Source organism: Eublepharis macularius, chromosome 5 (assembly GCF_028583425.1).
Source record: "Eublepharis macularius isolate TG4126 chromosome 5, MPM_Emac_v1.0, whole genome shotgun sequence".
In the NCBI taxonomy this organism is placed as follows: domain Eukaryota; kingdom Metazoa; phylum Chordata; class Lepidosauria; order Squamata; family Eublepharidae; genus Eublepharis; species Eublepharis macularius.
The window spans coordinates 10,988,435-11,002,543 of record NC_072794.1 but is presented as its reverse complement, the minus strand read 5'-3'; the positions used below and the strand labels follow the sequence as shown (position 1 = coordinate 11,002,543).

At 46.2% G+C, this 14,109-nt stretch overlaps 1 protein-coding gene across 1 annotated transcript in view; it reads left to right on the top strand.

Moving 5' to 3' along the window:
* MKNK2 (MAPK interacting serine/threonine kinase 2) overlaps positions 1-12,524 on the top strand; it is a 39,970-nt gene extending 27,446 nt beyond the window's left edge. The window contains exons 12-14 of the mRNA XM_054981791.1: positions 2,383-2,547; positions 3,898-3,941; positions 5,002-12,524. Of these exons, the coding sequence (XP_054837766.1) occupies positions 2,383-2,547; positions 3,898-3,941; positions 5,002-5,257 (465 nt within the window). The 3' untranslated portion in view covers positions 5,258-12,524. The remainder of the gene's footprint in view (positions 1-2,382; positions 2,548-3,897; positions 3,942-5,001) is intronic.
* Positions 12,525-14,109: the final 1,585 nt, after the last annotated feature.

Genomic DNA, 14,109 nt, shown 5'->3' with positions numbered 1-14,109 from the left:
AAGTGGTTTTTAAGATGCGATTTGATTATCTGTGTTTTAATTTTAGTAAGAGAAAAGAGAAGAGCAAAGTGCAATGGAGAGAGTAGTTTGTTTCTCCTTTTAGAACCCAACACGTTTTGCAGTTAGCTTCATCAGGGGATCAAATAAAGTAAAATTAAAAATAATAAAACGTTCACATTTCAAAAATTATTTAAAATCAAATTGCAGACAGTAAGTAGCCACCTTGGTTTTCCTGATGAGGGTAAAAAAGCAGGCTGTAATTCTTTGGTAAATAAATCGTGACCCCTAACTTGCCTCAAAACCCACATCTTTGAATACTTTTCCAGTCAACCTTCACAACAGCCCTGGAAGGTAGGCCAATGGTTCTTCTCATATGCTGAGGAGTCCCTTTGTGTCTGCTTTGGAAACCCTGTCCATTTCAGAGGATTCTGGGAAAGGAGGGACAGAAACTGGGTCTCTTTGGCAACAGGAATTGAGGCCTACTTGGAAGAGTTAGAAGTAAACCCTGCCAACGCGAGAATGATTCTGCACTTTCTAGCACAGGTGCTAGTTGTTTGTGAGGGAGAAGTCTCCAAGGCCACGGGGAGGCAAGGCCGAAGCACCTTAGCTTATCTCTCCAGCTGTGGCTCTCATGGGAAGAGGGTACATGCTCCTGGTGGTGTAAGGGGGATTCTGGCGTAGCTGCCGAACGTCGTCATCTCATGTCTCTGCCAGGCACTGTTTGGTCAGCCAAGTCTCCTTGAGTTGTTAGGTCTGAGGGCACAAATGTGGAGTAAGGAGGCTTACTTTTGTGGCTTTTTGTATTTGGCTTAGGCCTCATGGTGTCGTGACCCTGCTTTGGTTATACCCTGGGATTACAACCTGATCTAATTGCCATATGGCGACTAAGAATGCTGTGTGATACCCTCATGGATTATTTAGGAAAGTCTCTACCAGTAAGGGTAGTGTAAGGTTTAACCAGCTTTATCCAAATGCAACCTTTTACACCCAATTTTAATAAAACAAAATATTGTTCATCACTGAGGGGTGATTGTTGGTTTCTGTCTTCGGCTTCACCCAACGCAAGATCCGGTTTGGTTAACTTTGTGACTTCTTTGGGGAGATTCGGCATAAAACAAGCCTCAGGTTTTAAAAGCCTCCTTCGCACTAGATGGCTTGCCGTGTTAGTCTGTCTGCAGCAGTAGAAAAGAGGAAAAGTCCAGCACCACCGATAAGACGAACAAAATCTTTGGTAGGGTAGGAGCGTTCCTGAGTCACAGCTCACTTCTTCAGATATCTTACCACAAATTTTGTGAGTCTTATAGGTGCTACTGGACGCTTGCTCTTTTCTACTGCTTTGCACTAGGACTTAGTTGAGGGAAATGGTGGCAGCCTAATTACCTCTGCTAGATTTAGGGGTTCTGTGCAGACACCCCCCACCCCGACTGGTGGGCTTCTTTGTTCCTCTCAGTCTTCATATTCCCTCATGATTGTCCCCTCATGAATTGAGATTGCACCCTTCCTTTCTGTGGGCAAAGCAGTCCTGGGCAGGGGGCTGTTAGGAACTTCCCAGGAATACCGCAGTTTGCAAACCACTGAGGTATACCACCATTTATTCAGATATTTCTGGCTTATGCTCGGCACAAGGTTAGTGTGGTTTAGTGGTTAGTCAGACTAGTACTGGGGCGATGGGTTCCAGTCAAAACGTGTTATGTTTAATAACCCATCAAAATACAAAGTAATATCCTTTTATCGGAGCCAGGTTTCACAGTAAATGGTGTCAGAAACTAGGTTTTAAAAGCCAGAAAAATTTACAAGCAACATTTTTAGTGGCTGCTGCTGTGTCCAGTAGGAAGCAGTGATCTCATGCACTTTGCAGTGCCACACACACGGGTGAGGGGAGGGTGTGTGCGCGCAGATATATTTTAGGGGAAGAGATTCTTGAAGAAAATGGAGAAAAGGTTTTGGAGGCTGGTTGTCAGGTGACCAGCAATTGACCGGGGATTCTGTGGGACCAAGAAGAGGCCATAGTAATCCCCTCCTTCCCTGTAGCCTCACTTGGGAATGCGCAGTCTTTCTTATGCCCATGTTGCAGATTGATGTGTAATGTGGACAGGTGATGCTGAAGAATATTAACTCTTAAGCATGGTATTCGGGTGTAGCTATCAGGCACAGCGCAAGGAAAGTCGTAGTTTGTCTCAAGGTGGCGGATATTTTCTTGCCTGTGCCCACCTAGGGAGCATTTAGTGCTAAGATTAGAACTCAGCTCAGAGCTGGCTCTCCTGACTGCTAAGTCACACTGTGCCATACCGCATTTGGGAGGCATTGTGGTGTGCTTCGGACCGGCCTGTCATCTTGTGACTGCCCATCGCCAACATTGTGCCCCTGCCTCTTCTCTTGCAGAATATGCTGTTTGAAAGTATCCAGGAAGGAAAGTACGAATTCCCGGATAAAGATTGGGCTCATATCTCTTTCGGAGCCAAAGATCTCATTTCGAAGCTCCTTGTGAGGGATGCTAAGAAACGCCTCAGTGCAGCTGAAGTCCTCAAGCACCCGTGGGTGCAAGGGGTGAGCGTTTGGCTTGTCTTCCTGTTCGCTTTTGCAGTCCGTAAACGCCAAATGGCATTTTGCTTCTCCTTTGTTTGATTCAAACCCCCTGAGTCTAGTTTGATACTGTTCTGTTCCCCCATGTCTGGGTTTTTTTTCATAAGATAGGCAGGATCAGCATTTTTGTGTCAGTAAACTGCAGGTATACTTGTAAAGGCTGTTACGTTTACGAATGCTATACAAACTATTTGCAAACAGTACAGTTAAGCGTACGTGATGAACGTGACTCTACAGAGCCGGCAGCGCAAAACAGAACTCAAGCTATTCCCAAAATTTTGGTGGATATTGAAAAGGAATGAAAGGGAATCATCTGCTCCGCTCTCCTGGAGAGGCCGATGTGAACAAGGCAGACGAGTTGATACAAGAGAAGGGGTAGTCCTTTCGAGGTCTTGGTTGACATAGGGCTTAGGACAGGTTGGATTCTACCCTGAAATCAATAGCCAGTGCTTGTAAGAGCACTGGAGATGCTGCAGAACTGAGAAGGTTGATCGCAGAAGTGCTGTTGGGCTTGAATCATAGAGTTGGAAGGGGCCATACAGGCCATCTAGTCCGACCCCCTGCCCAGTGCAGGATCAGCCTAAAGCATCCCTGACAAATATTCATCCAGCCTCTTCTTGAAAACTGCCAGTGAAGGGGAGCTCACCACCTCCCTAGGCAGCTGAGTCCACTTTTGAACTACTCTGACCGTGAAAAAGTTCTTCCTAATATCCAGCCTGTACCTTTTTGCATGTAATTTCAGCCCGTTGCTTCAGGTCCTACCCTCTGCTGCCAACTGGAACAGCTCCTTGCCCTCCTCCAAATGACAGCCTTTCAAATATTTAAAGAGAGCAACCGCATCACACTGACTGCTCATAATCAGTTTACAGTCCACTCTTACCCCAAGATCCCTTTCACATATACTACTGCCCAGAAGTGTATCCCCCATCCAGTATTTGCGCTTCCCATTTTTGTGGCCCGAATGTAACACTGTGCACTTGTCTTTGTTGAATTGCATCCTATTCACAGCTGCCCACTTCTCCAGAGTGTTCAGGTCTTGTTGAATTTTAATTCTGTCTTCTTGGGTGTCTGCTACTCCTCCCATCGTCTGTCAGTCCCACTGCTTTTAGTTGGAAAGGATCCTGGTAGAGTTTTGCCGTCTTCTGGGCATGGAGCCAGGGTGTGGGTGGGGAGGTAGTTGTGAATTTCCTGCATTGTGTAGGGGGTTGGGCTAGATGACCCTAGAGGCCTCTTCCAACCCTATGATTCTATGAAAGGTTTTGGTAGACAGTCTTGGAGAACTTAATTATTTTTCTCCCTCTGTGTCTTTTTCAGTGTGCTCCAGATAACACGCTCCCAACTCCAATCATCCTTCAAAGGTGAGTGAAATTCTCCCCCCCTTCCCTCAAAGTTTTGTTATTTTCAGCTTCTTCAAGAAGCTTATAAATAGAACTAGAACATGGGTCTAATCTGTGCAAGTTAAAGGAAGGTGAGATTTATACCCCTTTTTAAAAATAAATGATCTTCAAGGTTGCGTAGAACAGATTTAACACTATAGTGTATCACAGCATAAAAACAGTAACTAAATGGAGCCTCCAGGTTCAGAAGCAGTCTACCTTTAAGAATCAGACATGGGAACAAACAGCAAGGTCTGCTGCTTTCAGTCCCGGCTTTCAGGCCTTCCAAACTAAAGCAGTTGGTTACTCAGTGTTGGAAACGAGGTGCCTGATAATATGGATCCTTGTTTTGATCCAGCTGTTCTTAAATTGAATCTGTGTTGATTCTACCATGGAGAATTGGTATTGGGTGAGAGCACTCGGTTTTCAAAAAGCAAGCTTCTAGTCCTTATGGGCTGCACAGGTAGGCTTGAAAAGAGGGACAATGCTTGCTGAAATTTCAGAAGCCCGAGGGGTGATGGGAGAAAACTGCAGTGGTTGGAAAGCCTGGAATCAGGCTCAGTATGCAGCATCATTCCCTTCCTCGCCTCATGGGGCTGACAAAACCCGATCCCCTTCCCCATAAGAGCTGCTTCAGATCTGCATGAACTGCATTTTTTTTGCAGCTTCATGCAGTGGAAGTATACAAAGCAGTATAGATAGTCCATAATTAAAGCTGCAAATGGCAGGCTGGCTATTGCGTTAATATCTCGTCCTTCCTTCAGGGAAGGCTGTACGTAGTTCTGCCTTCCTCCGTTTTCCTCTCAACAACAATCCTGTAAGGTAGCTTTGAGCTGAGAAAGTGACAGGCCCATTGGTCACCTAGTGAGTTCCAAAGCCGAACAGGGTTTTGAACTTGGGTCTTCCCCCTCCAAGTCCAGTATTCCAAGTCACCATCCCGCACTTTCCCGTTTTCTCAGTGTGGAATTGTTCATTTATTCAGTGCAGGGGTGTGTTGGTGTCTGGGCTCGGCTAACGGGTGCTTCCCTCCCTCCCGTTTCAGGAACAGCAGTGCCAAAGAGCTGACGTCCTTCGCGGCAGAGGCCATCGCTGTCAACCGGCAGCTGACTCAGCACGAGGAGGAGGCGGCCGCGGAGGAGCCCCGCCCCATCCTCATTAAAGCTACCTCATGTTCTATGCAGCTCTCTCCCCCTTCCGAGTCCAAACTGGCCAAGCGGCGGCAGAAAGCCAGCCTGGCCAAAGCTGAGCCCAGCCAGCATTTGGTGGCCCCATTGGTCCTGGTGGGAGACCATCTGTGACTCTCTCTCCCTCTTTTCACCCTCCTCCTCTGTGTATATAAGCATTCTCTTCCTCCATTTTGGTTTTCCTTTTTGGATGACGATGATAACTGAAAAAATAAGCGCTTTTTCCGGGCCGCTGGGGAGCAAGATCAGAAGTCTCTGACATTGGCTGGTTTCCAACGTTTTTCTTTGTATCCTGATCTTGTTACCACTGGCTTTATTCTCTCTCTTTTTAAAAAGGTATTTAACTCCCTTCTGCCTCTTACGAGACTTGCCCTGGGAAAGCAGAAAATGCTGAAAATGTGTAGTACACAATTTGCTTAAAAATAATCTTCAAACCAACATCTTCCCCCTCCATCCTGCCCTAGCAAGCCAGACTCCTCACCGCCTCTCTGAACGAAGGATAATTGAATTAAGTAGCTACTGTTTTTTTGTTCTTTTTTCTGTTGGCTCACTTTTTATACTGTGAAAAGGGGAAGGGGGAAGAAGAAGCTCCCCTGATCTCTCAACTTTAAAGGTAGCATTTTAATGTTCGGGTGTATTGTTTCTGTTGTGTGTGTGTTTAACGTGGGTCTTCTGATTGATTTCTCTCTCTTTTTTAAAAAGAAGCATACGGATTCTGGATCTTATATTTTGTGCACTTGGGTTGGGGGGGGGAGTGGCGTGTGGTTCACTTCCTGTCCCAGAAGGCATTGGCACGGGTCACGGGGTGGCTTGTTTTTAAGGTTCATGAATCTCCTCGTTTCCTGGTCTCTCCTGCCTGGCCGTTGCTCCGGGGGCAGGGAACTATCTAGGATTTCTGCAGGAATGTTCTAGTGGGCCAGCGACTGAATCGGTTCGGGGACTCTCCCAGCTGGTGGGCGCCAGGGCCCTGCGTAGGAATCCAGTCCTTTTGAAATGTTGTGCCTATTTAATTTGCAGTTTAGTTCTTTGTTTTCGTGATACGGGGGCCAAGCTAGACATAATAGCAGCAGAACTGATTTGTTGAACTGGAGGTCTGCGCTCGTGTACACACACGGGGGTGGCAGAGTCTGGTTTTGCAGGTGAGAACTTTTCCTCTTCCCACCTGTTCACAGCTGAATTCCCTACATTCTGTCCCCTTTCCCTGGTGCTTTCTTCCCTAGCCCGCCTCCAATACTAGAATGGGGCTATGGGGAAGCAAGCAGGGGGCACAGGAAGGGGCAGCGCTGTCCCATAGACCCTTATTTGTTCCGAAACAAAAATTAAACCCCTCCCTCAGCTCAGTAGGTCTAGTTTGGTCCCAACTTGGAGGGGAAGTGGGAAGAAGGGAGGGTCTTTCATCTTAACCAGGGCCGTTTTCACATTGCTTACCGGCCCCGGAACGTCGTGCCGAGCTCCCGGAATGACAGCGTCTTCCTGGTGTGAAATTGCGCCAGGAAGACGCTGTTATTCCGGGAGCTTGGCGCAATGTTCCGGGGCTGGTAAGCAGTGTGAAAACGGCCCAGGTTGACTGAAATAAACTCCTAGGATTTGCATGTGCGTATTTGAATTTCTTTGGACGGGGAAGCATCACTGCAAGGGAAGCAAAGTCATCCTGGTTCTTGGCAATTCTTGTTGCTATTTTTTATAAAAAACACCCTGCCATGGTGAAAGGGTTCATGCCACTGTGGGGTGGTCATCTTGAAGGATTTGCACATTTTTAGAGTTCCTTGTGGATCAACATCTGTGCAGGGGCATTTTTGGAAGAGAGGACGAGCATCAACTTTCCTCCATTTAACCTTGTGGTGCAGTTTCCCTGTTTATGCAGGTCTTTCTTTTTTAAAAAAATTGAATTTCTTAGAATTCCCCCCCCCCCCCGAAACTAAGCAAAAGACTTGTGAGTTGGAAAAGGGGGTGCCCCTGGAAATTAATTCTTTCTCTTACTCTGTTCTCTGCCCTGCCCCGCTTCCAAATGTGTTTTGTTCTAGAACTTTACTGGCCTGGATTCTTCCCAAAGAACCTTTGAAATAGTTGATCTGTGCAGGGAACTGAGGGAAGTTAATAACCTCCAAGCTCTTATCTGCCCACCCACCCCCCGCCCCCAATCTTTGCTGAATTGCAGTTCTCCGAGTTCCTTGGGGAGAAGCCATGATGTTTAGATGAGTACAAAGCTCATAGGGTGTAAATCTTCAGCAAGAAGCATTTCTGCAATTGCTGGGAGGATTAATTGAGGGTGGGTGGGTTTGAGATGGAAAGTGAGGATCTTCTGACAGCTTGAAACATTTTATGCATAAGAACCACTTTGGGGCGAGGGGAGATGAGAAGCCATTGCTATGTCCAATGTGTTCTTTTTTTCTCACAGTGCCAAACCCCTGGCTCCCTCACCAATTCAGGCATGACCTGGTGGGTTTTGTGTGATACATTATCTTTTTTTTTTCTTTAAGAAAGCTTCAATACTGAGGGGAGGGCCATACTAAACGTAACATATCCTTGTGATCACCATGGAGCCGCCACCACCATTTTAAGGTGATTTCAAAATGCCGCGGGGGCTTCATCTTGATGAGACATGGTGCTTTTGTGTCTCCTCCCCCCCCGGGCAATGTTTCAAGAGCTGAAGCAGCCGCAGAGGGCATTTAGGCACTTGATAAGGCGTGGTGGGCAAGACAAGAACACCTCAGCCTGCCACTCCAGGTCCAATCAGGATCCTGCCCTTGCTGCGTTTTTAAATCGCCTTAAAATGGCAGCGGTTTCTCTGTGGCAGCTGCAAGAACACGGTCATGTTTGGCCCTTTCTGTGAGGGGCTGAAGCTTTTTGCAGACCTTCTGAATGGTGGACTTTCCCACTTAATTGAGCAACATGGAAGGAGCAGCGTAGTTGAGAAATTCCATGGCTAGTTTGTTTTCCGGTTTTTAGTAGTTGTTTTGTTAAGTTTTGCTTTTAATGATCTTGGCTGTTCTGCTCGCAGTGGGAACGAATTTCTGGAGAATTCCAAAATCTTGTTGGTACCTGACTTGTGATACGGGCTGAATGGCCCCAGTCCTTAAAGCATACACAAACACATTTGGTGGAAGGGAAAGCGGGGTCCTTGCTTGAGGAGAGAGGCCTGCTGGATTCCGAAGTGCCGAATTGATTTCTGGAGCCCTGTCTCCCTCTGAGGATGTGCGCGGTCATTGGGGTTGTGTGAATTTAAACAAGGAACTCAGCACCTTCTTGTACACAGCACCTTCTTGGCATTCTGGATGTCTCCTTCTCCGACCATCCCCCTGCAACACTCCAGCATTCCTCCATGCAGTGTAGGAATCAGCCTCATGTATGTGCGCGTCCACACAAGCTCCACCTAAGCCACCCTCCATTTTCATGCTATGCGCTCCAGTTTGGCCGCCATCTGCTGGTACACAAGCCACAGGTGATGTATGGCTCAATGGAAGGAGACTGAGATACTGTGACCCAAGAGTGATACGTGGAGGCCATCTTGTTCGGGTGCAGAGTTGTTACTGGATGGCAGTTTTTTGGGGTGCAGGGTTGGGGTCATCAACAACCCCAAGGGGGCAGTGCATGTTTGGGCAAGTGAGAACTAGGCCATTTCCACACTAGGCACCTTCATCCGGAACACTGCTGAATGTCGTGAAAAAACCATGGAAGATGGCATCTTCTCGCGCAAGTTTTGCACATCGTGCAAAACTCGCGCGAGAAGACGCCACCTTCTGTTTTTTTTTCATGACGTTCCTCAGCGTTCCGGATGAAGGTGAGTAGTGTGGAAACAGCCCTACCTTTGGTGTGGTAGCATGTTGGGGCAGCTTAATTTAGTTGGAGGGTGGCTTTCCAGTTCTTCCGTTGGTGTTTCCAAACTGGTAGTCCCTAGTTGGAATTAGAAGCGGAATTGTGGGCTTGGCAAGAACAGTGGAGAGGGACCGAGGGGCAGGGTGGTCTGGCCAGCCACAATCCGGTCTTACGTACGTGCCTCTGTCTAGGCCCCCATTCAGCTGTTAGTGTTGCCAAGTTGTGATCCTTTTGTGTGCTTGGCTTGGAGGTCCATCTTCTCTCTGCTGAACTTGCTTCTTAGAGAACATGGGTGGAACTGGGCTGTTGCTCAGAGCATGTAAGTGATGGTTTGGATAGTTTTTCTAAATAAGCTTTTTTTTAAAAAAATTGTCTACAATACTATGCAATTGTGATTTGATTGGGAGGAAGCTGGAGGTAGCGAATGGCTTCTTGAAATACCTGAATGCAGGTGATTTTCAGGACAAAGGAGTAGAAATAGCAAGATAGGCTCCCTCTCTTTCCTTTAGGGGGGTTGGGTATCTCCCCCCCCTACCATATATTTTGCTTGCTTTATCACCAGCATGCAGTCTTCTCCCACGGATGTCTGCTTCTTTGGGGAAGGGAGAGGAGGTGTGGGGTGCTCCGGGGGGGCCTTTATGGGCAGCCTCCACCTCCGAACCTAATTAGACTGCCACATGGGCAAAACCTCCTTTTTAAAAGGAGGTTGGGGAGGGGGGAGATCTTTGATACTTGCTAATACATTTTGCTATTACTTGTTTTACTTTTTTTTTTAAATATACTTGAACAACATAACATTGTGCTCTGGACTCTTGGAAGCTACGGATTCAGGTGCGAGAAACATCATCTCTGGACCCTTCTGGAAGAATGCAGAAGCCAATTCTCCCTTGACCGTGGGAGGGGTATTCTGCATTTTGTCTGAAGGCTAGTTAGCAAAAGACAGGGAAGAGCATATGCCGGCCTTGCCTTTGGCTCCTGCTCTTGGATGTGTGAACCCAGCTGGTTTTTAAATAGGCTGGAAGCCTGGGCCGAGCGTCATGGCCACCCGTCCCTGGACCAAAAAGCTCTCGGAGGTAGATTCTTGGCATGACAGCGAAATTCGGTCTCTGGAGTTTTTTGACAGGGCCTGGCAGGTAATTGAATACATTCTTTAGAACTGGTTTAACGTCTTGCAACGTAGACTTGAAAACAACAACGGCAAAAAAAGATGGTTTCGTTCCAGGATAGTTGTAGCATCTGTGCAAAACACAGTCGTTTTTCTAAAAAAACATACGGTATTTTGAAAGTCTCGGCTAGATGAGCTGACTTTTTTTCAGACGTTGGATGGGTTTTTTCTGCCAGCCCTTCTGTGTAATGCCCCAGAATGTCTTTCTCTGCCCTGGGTCACCTGCCTTACCTAGTTAGCACCACACAAGGAACAGATGCCTTGAATCTTGCTATATAGGGCCAAAATGGAGTTGCCATGAGCTCTCATGATAAAATGCCCGAAAGTGGCATTGGCCTCCGGTTGTAGAATTTGGGCTTTCCGTCTTTCTTCTGAAGCACTCTTTTCCCTGTTCTTTCAGATAAGTTCTCAGGTCTGTTGCAGTGCATGAAGAATCAGTCAGGTGGCCCTTCTAGCTATGGCTTGTGTCCATTTTTTAACAAAGGAAATATGTATGGATGCAGAGTCAACGCAGAATCTCTAAATACGGGTTTTGCAAATTTCTGACGCACCAGCCCCTTTTCTACACAAGGTGGCATGCAACCCTTTTCTTGTCTGCATGCAAACCCAGCTGTAATACATACAGAACAAATGCCCACATTTGATCACAAAAAGCAAGTGGGTTCTCTACCAAACCAGCATTATAGTAACAGGTTGTTTTTTTTAAAAAAAAAGACGAACAAGAAAAAGAAAAAGCAAATTAAAACTACCCTACTTGGAAAGTCCCTGCCACCTTGGGTTCTGGGGTAGTGAACAATATTTATGTATTGCAGAAAATTTCAAGAGTCTTAGAAGCTGATCTGAGGTGTGTGTGTGGGAATTCAATTCATGTCCTGCAAAAATAGGCTGTGATGACATTTGGCAGGTGTCTGTTTGTGATGGCCATTGTAGTATGGGCTGGTCAGGGCACAGAGCTAACTGGTGTCCAGCCTTTGAAAGGTGGTGCTTTTATGATCAGCGGATGGGGACAGGGAGAGACAAAGCTAGGCACCAGGACAAGATTTTGAGACTTTGTGATCTGCTTGTTCTGAGCATCTCTCTCCATGACGTGAGTGTGGGCTCTGTGTTGGTGGTGCCTCTTTTGAGGTTTAAAGGAATGGGAGGCTGTGTCCCAGGTTCACAGCCCCCTTCCAATCAAGCTATAGCTAATGGTAATGGTTGAAAGCAATCGGTCATAACTCATGTTAGTTTCAGGGACCTCTCTGGATAACCCTGACATGGTCCCTCCCTTTCACTTCCAGAACATGAGCGAAATCTGCTTGGGGTGTCGAATGTGTGTCTCTTTTAAATGGTGCCTCCCATCTTGATGTCTTTCCCCCATCCCACCCCCCCGCCTTAATGATGTGCCCCTTTGTTTTTGGAGACGTAAGATGGTGCTTAGATTTCTCTCTTTCCATGTGAGAGATGATTATAAAATGGTTTTGTTTTTTCAGTCTTCCTAGCTTGGGAGCACATCTCTACCAAAAATGCTAAACCCCATTTTGAGCTTGTGCTAACCTCTGAGGATGGGTGCTTAGAATGATCTGTTGGAGAATCTTAAGCTGCGTCCAACCCCCACAACACCCTTGTCTCAGAAGTCACAATGCTCAGACTTTGAGTTTAAAGTTACTAGTCTTCATTGAGGGAAACTGACCTTGTCTCTAGCTAGGGGTTGGTGGGAAACTCTCAAATGCCTCGTGACATCCTTCCAACCAGTCAGTCTCTCTCAGCATAGTATGTAGAAAACAATATCTTGTTTTTTCTCTTCTCCCCCACTTTTTTACTTTTAACACTGTGTGCAGATTTCTAACCCTGCCTTATCCAAAATTGTGTTAAATCTTTTTCTGTCTATCCCAGTTTTTTCCCCCTTGGGAATCATCTGTCTTGCAAACCTTTTTGTGTTTTGATTCCTCCTTTAGGTTTTTTTCCCAGCTGCAAAAGGGGAGAAATGGATGCAATTTTGTTGTTGTTGTTGTTGACAACATTGCCTTCCTTCCCCTCCAGATAAAGTCAATGTTTGAAGCTGGTTAGTAACTTCTTTACTGTGAAATCCTGCTTTTCTTTTTATGAGAAAAATCAGTCCAGGAGAAACAACGTTTTTTCCCTCTGGTTACCATAGAAGACTGCCAAAGGATTGTGTTTTGAAATGAAGTCACCTTAACATACTACTGAGATACGAGCTCTCAGTTTAGGACTGGTTTAAAAATGAAACATAAAAAAACTTTTAAAAACCCTTTAAAATAAAAAAAAAACCAAGCACTTTATTATATGTACCAGGTGAACTGATACCGCTTGATGGAACTTTTCCTTTGTAACACCTTGTTGATGCCAGAATTTTTTGTATTCTGTTTTGTAAGAATTTAATAAATGCATTGAAACACAGGAACGAGTTTGTCTGTTTCAGAAAATCAGAGTATTGCAAGTGGTGGAAATTGAGCTTGCTTGCCAAATTTCTCCATGCTACAACAAAGGCGCCCCTGTGTTGTTGTTTTTTAAATTTCTCCATGCAGCTTCTTCCCATCCCACTGCTGCCACCAAGTGAGGTGAGTGGTGGGATGCACAAAATGAAAAATGTTCCTTCCCCAAGCATGAGGGAAGGAAGCTACGCGGACAGCAGGTGCTGTGCCTTCTGATCTATTTGCATGCCTAGCTAACTTACCGTGTTAAGAGGAGGGGAAAGAGTGCCTTACTTCGAAGGCTTAAATCAACAGGCCCAGGAGGATTATGGGCATATGGCTATATGCAAGACCTACACAACTTGAGTCAGATGCTCCTTCATTGGTTTGATGGGCATCTTGCTGGCTATTAGTGTCTCTCTCTGGGTTCGCTGTTCATGCCGTTCTCAAGGCACAGGACATCTGGCACCAGTTCAGGTTTTTCCCCACCTACACACTATAATGAATCTCGGGGTAGCCCTATGTGAAAATAATTTATGTAGCTCCCAACACGGAGTTGCTGTTGGAGAGGTTGTGGGTAGCCAGACGGTTAATGCCATTCTTCTCACCTCTTGCCCCCACAACAAGTGCTGGTGACTCGGCAGGATGGAAGCAACCCTGTTACAGTGCCGCAGGGCTTATGAGTCACACTGAGTGAGCAGGGAGTCCCCACAAAATAAAATATGCATGTGTAACTCATTTGAAATCTATTGGTGTCCCAGCAAACTGACGGTCTCCCAAACATTGATGTCCAATTTTATTTTGTGAAAACAATGAACCCTGAGAATTAAAATTTTCCTGCTTGGACTATAAAATTGCCTCAGAGGAGGGTGTGCACGTTGCATCTCTGCATGATCTACCGTTCTGTTTTCACTTATCTCCTCCGGCTCTGTCTTTTTAAACTACACTTCCTGGCTAACATTGCATCTCCCTCCCTCTCCAATAAATAATCTCCAATAAATACTGACTAAATCATTAGACATGATCATGACATGCTAAATCTTTTGATGCTTGTGGAGGCATCAAATCATTAATACGGCTTGTGCTTTATGTTCAAGTTAATCAGAACTTCCCAGTAGCAGAGTCATGTCGGGCACCAGGTGAGTAATCAAGTCTATCTGGTGGTTAAGGTGACCAAGAAAAGAAAGGACAACGTGTGACTAAGCCCATAAGCGTGAGCACTTGCCTGTTGCCCCGTAGGACTTTGCAGCCGGTGATCTTTTGTTAACATGGGCAGACTCCCCCAGGTTGAAGTCACCTGCAATAGAGACAAGGTATATTTTTGTATCTTGTCTCTATTATATCAATTGACAGTACTGGGTGAAGTTTGTTCCCCAAGAGGGTGACACCCAGGTGTTTGGTAGTTTGTGGGAGCTGCTTTTCGGTTTAGCACTGCTAACATTCAAGCCTGGCCAGCTATGCCTGTCACAGTCTCCAGACTGGGCCTGTTCACAGTGATCAAGCACTCCAAGGTGGCTGCGTGGCATTCCTGTCGAACTTCTAGCAACCAGGAAGATCTCGGTATGTGCTAC